Genomic DNA, 2,500 nt, shown 5'->3' on the forward strand with positions numbered 1-2,500 from the left:
CCTAACCCTTAACCCCTAACCCTGAACACCTAAACCTAACCCCTAAACCTAACCCCTAACCCTTAACCCCTAACACCTAACCCCTAACACCTAACCAGCTGCTCTGCACATGTGGCCAGTATTCAGTCAGAGATGCGGGGTTCTAACCCGTTCACCTGGTGCAGCAAACATCTGAGGTGGAGACACTGTTCATCAGATCTAACCCCAGATCTGCTTTGAAGATGACCTCCTTATTTCATTGATAATTGACTTAGCATAGAAGTAGTTGAGCTGGTTGGGGATGAAGGGAGAGCTGATTGGGGCCACAGTACCTTGCGGTTTGATGTCTGTGGTGGTTTGTATGCCTTGCCATATGCGCTGGGGTCAGAGGACATGGAGTGCTTTGTAACAGTGTTTAGCCTGGGAGATCCCCCTCCTCAGCTTGGCCCTGGCAGCCTCCCGGTCTTCAGGCCTAAAGGCTGCATCTCCTGCTTGGAGCAGGAGGCGAACATCTCCTTTCATCCAGGGCTTCTGATTGGGGAAGTTTTTATTTCAAGTTGTTTGTCTGTCTGTCCACACACCTGTTGATGTGATCCAGGACAACATCTGTTAATCTGAGAGCCTGTGTTGGCATGGGCAGTCTGTGTGCTGGAATTGGTGCTGGACAGTGGAGTCAGTAACTAACCCTCCAGCCACACCTTGATTTTCCTCGTTGTGGTTTTCACACGTTTGATGGCTGTTTGATGAGGGGGTGTACTTGGGCAGCAGGAACACAGAGAGACAGTCTGACTATTTGATGAGGGGGTGTACTTGTTCGGCAGAGACTACATTTCCCATAATGCTTTGTTTAGAGTCATTGGCCAGGTAGCGCTGGCTGGTGTGGGTTTAGCCTTAGCTTAGCACGCAGACCTCCCCCGCCTTTGTCTTGACACTTGACACTTCTGGTCGGGGGCTGTTGTCTGCAAGTCCGTCATGCTGTATGTGATGTCTGCACAGCTGAATCAGGCAAACATGCAGGAAACAACCAGATAAATCAACAATCAATTTAGACAAATCTGGTAAGACATCGAGCCTCGCGATGTGCATGCCATTTTGGTTTTTGGCATTGGATCAGTGGCTGGACGCAGGTTAGGGTTAGGACTGGACGCAGGACACAGGTTAATGTTATGGTTAAGGTTGGGCAGCTAATGTAACGAGTATCTCAGTATTGCCCCCCTGACTGATACGGGCTCACTCAGAGCGCAGAGGTCAAACTCTAAGCCCAGAGGTCAAGTTGCTTCACCAGTCACCCTCTCTATCACTCTCTCTCTCCATCACTCACTCTCTGTCTATCTCTCTCTCCATCACTCTCTATGTCTCTGTCTTCTGTCTGTCTCTCTCTCCATCACTCTCTCTGTCTATCTGTTTCTCTGTCTGTCTCTCTCTCCATCACTCTCTCTCTCTATCACTCTCTCTCTCTCTGTCACTTTTTTTCAGTCTATCTCTGTATCACTGTAATTTTTCTGTCATCACTCTCTCTCTGCCCCAGTCTCTCTGTCTATCTCTCTGTCCATCACTCTCTCCCTCTGTCTCTCACTCTGCCTCTCTCTCTCCTCCTCCTCTGTGTGTGTGTTCTGCTCTTGGGTGTGTGTGTGTGTGTGTGAGTGCGAATCATCTGTTGTATCTGGTGAATGTTAGCCCAGTGTGATGCTGCAGGTTTTGGTCACATTTAAGAGGCCTGTGTCAGGTTAGGGGTTAGGGTTAGGGGTTAGGGATTAGGGGTTGGGGGTTAGGGGTTTGGGGTTTGGTGTTAGGGGTTAGGGGTTAGGGAATAGGGAATAGGGGTTAGGGGTTAGGGGTTAGGGGTTAAGGGTTAGGGGTTAGGGATTAGGGGTTAGGGATTAGGGGTTAGGGGTTAGGGTTAGGGGTTAGGGATTAGGGATTAGGGATTAGGGATTAGGGGTTAGGGGTTAGGGTTAGGGGTTAGGGGTTAGGGGTTTGGGTTAGGGTTAGCTTGGGGTCAGCTGGATGTTTGTCAGCTGGAAGTCTCCACACAGACTGTAACATTCCCCCCCTGTCCCCGCAGAAGTACCGTTATCAGGATGAAGATGGTACATCGCCAGCACCACGCTCCACACTCCCACACCAGAGGGGGGCGCCAGATCAAGGGACTGGGCCTGAACTGGTGCAGGTGTCAGAGAAGAACATCTCACAGATCCAGAACATCCATGGATACGTCTCCCACTCACACATCTCACCAATGAAGGTAGGATCACACACACACACATACACACATGAATATATACATATATATATATTCACACGCACACGCACATGCACAGACACACACACACAGCTGTACTCCCTGGCTCCAACTGCAAGAATCTCTTATCACCTGAGTGTGTAAGAGGTGACTTCAGTAATATATGGTGGTAATTTCTTATGTTATATACAGTGTAGACACACACACACACACACACAAATACACTGCAGCACAACTCGTACACGCATACACTCTCTCTCACATGTTCTTTTAAACAAA

General features: G+C 49.2%; 1 protein-coding gene across 1 annotated transcript in view; it reads left to right on the plus strand.

Moving 5' to 3' along the window:
- The first annotated feature begins 1,962 nt into the window (after positions 1 to 1,962).
- dlg1a (discs large MAGUK scaffold protein 1a) overlaps positions 1,963 to 2,500 on the plus strand; it is a 44,135-nt gene continuing 43,597 nt past the window's right edge. Inside the window, exon 1 of the mRNA XM_031574214.2 lies at positions 1,963 to 2,224. Coding sequence (XP_031430074.1) covers positions 2,219 to 2,224 — 6 coding nt within the window. The 5' untranslated portion in view covers positions 1,963 to 2,218. The remainder of the gene's footprint in view (positions 2,225 to 2,500) is intronic.

Source organism: Clupea harengus, chromosome 10 (genome assembly GCF_900700415.2).
Source record: "Clupea harengus chromosome 10, Ch_v2.0.2, whole genome shotgun sequence".
Classification (NCBI taxonomy): Eukaryota; Metazoa; Chordata; class Actinopteri; order Clupeiformes; family Clupeidae; genus Clupea; species Clupea harengus.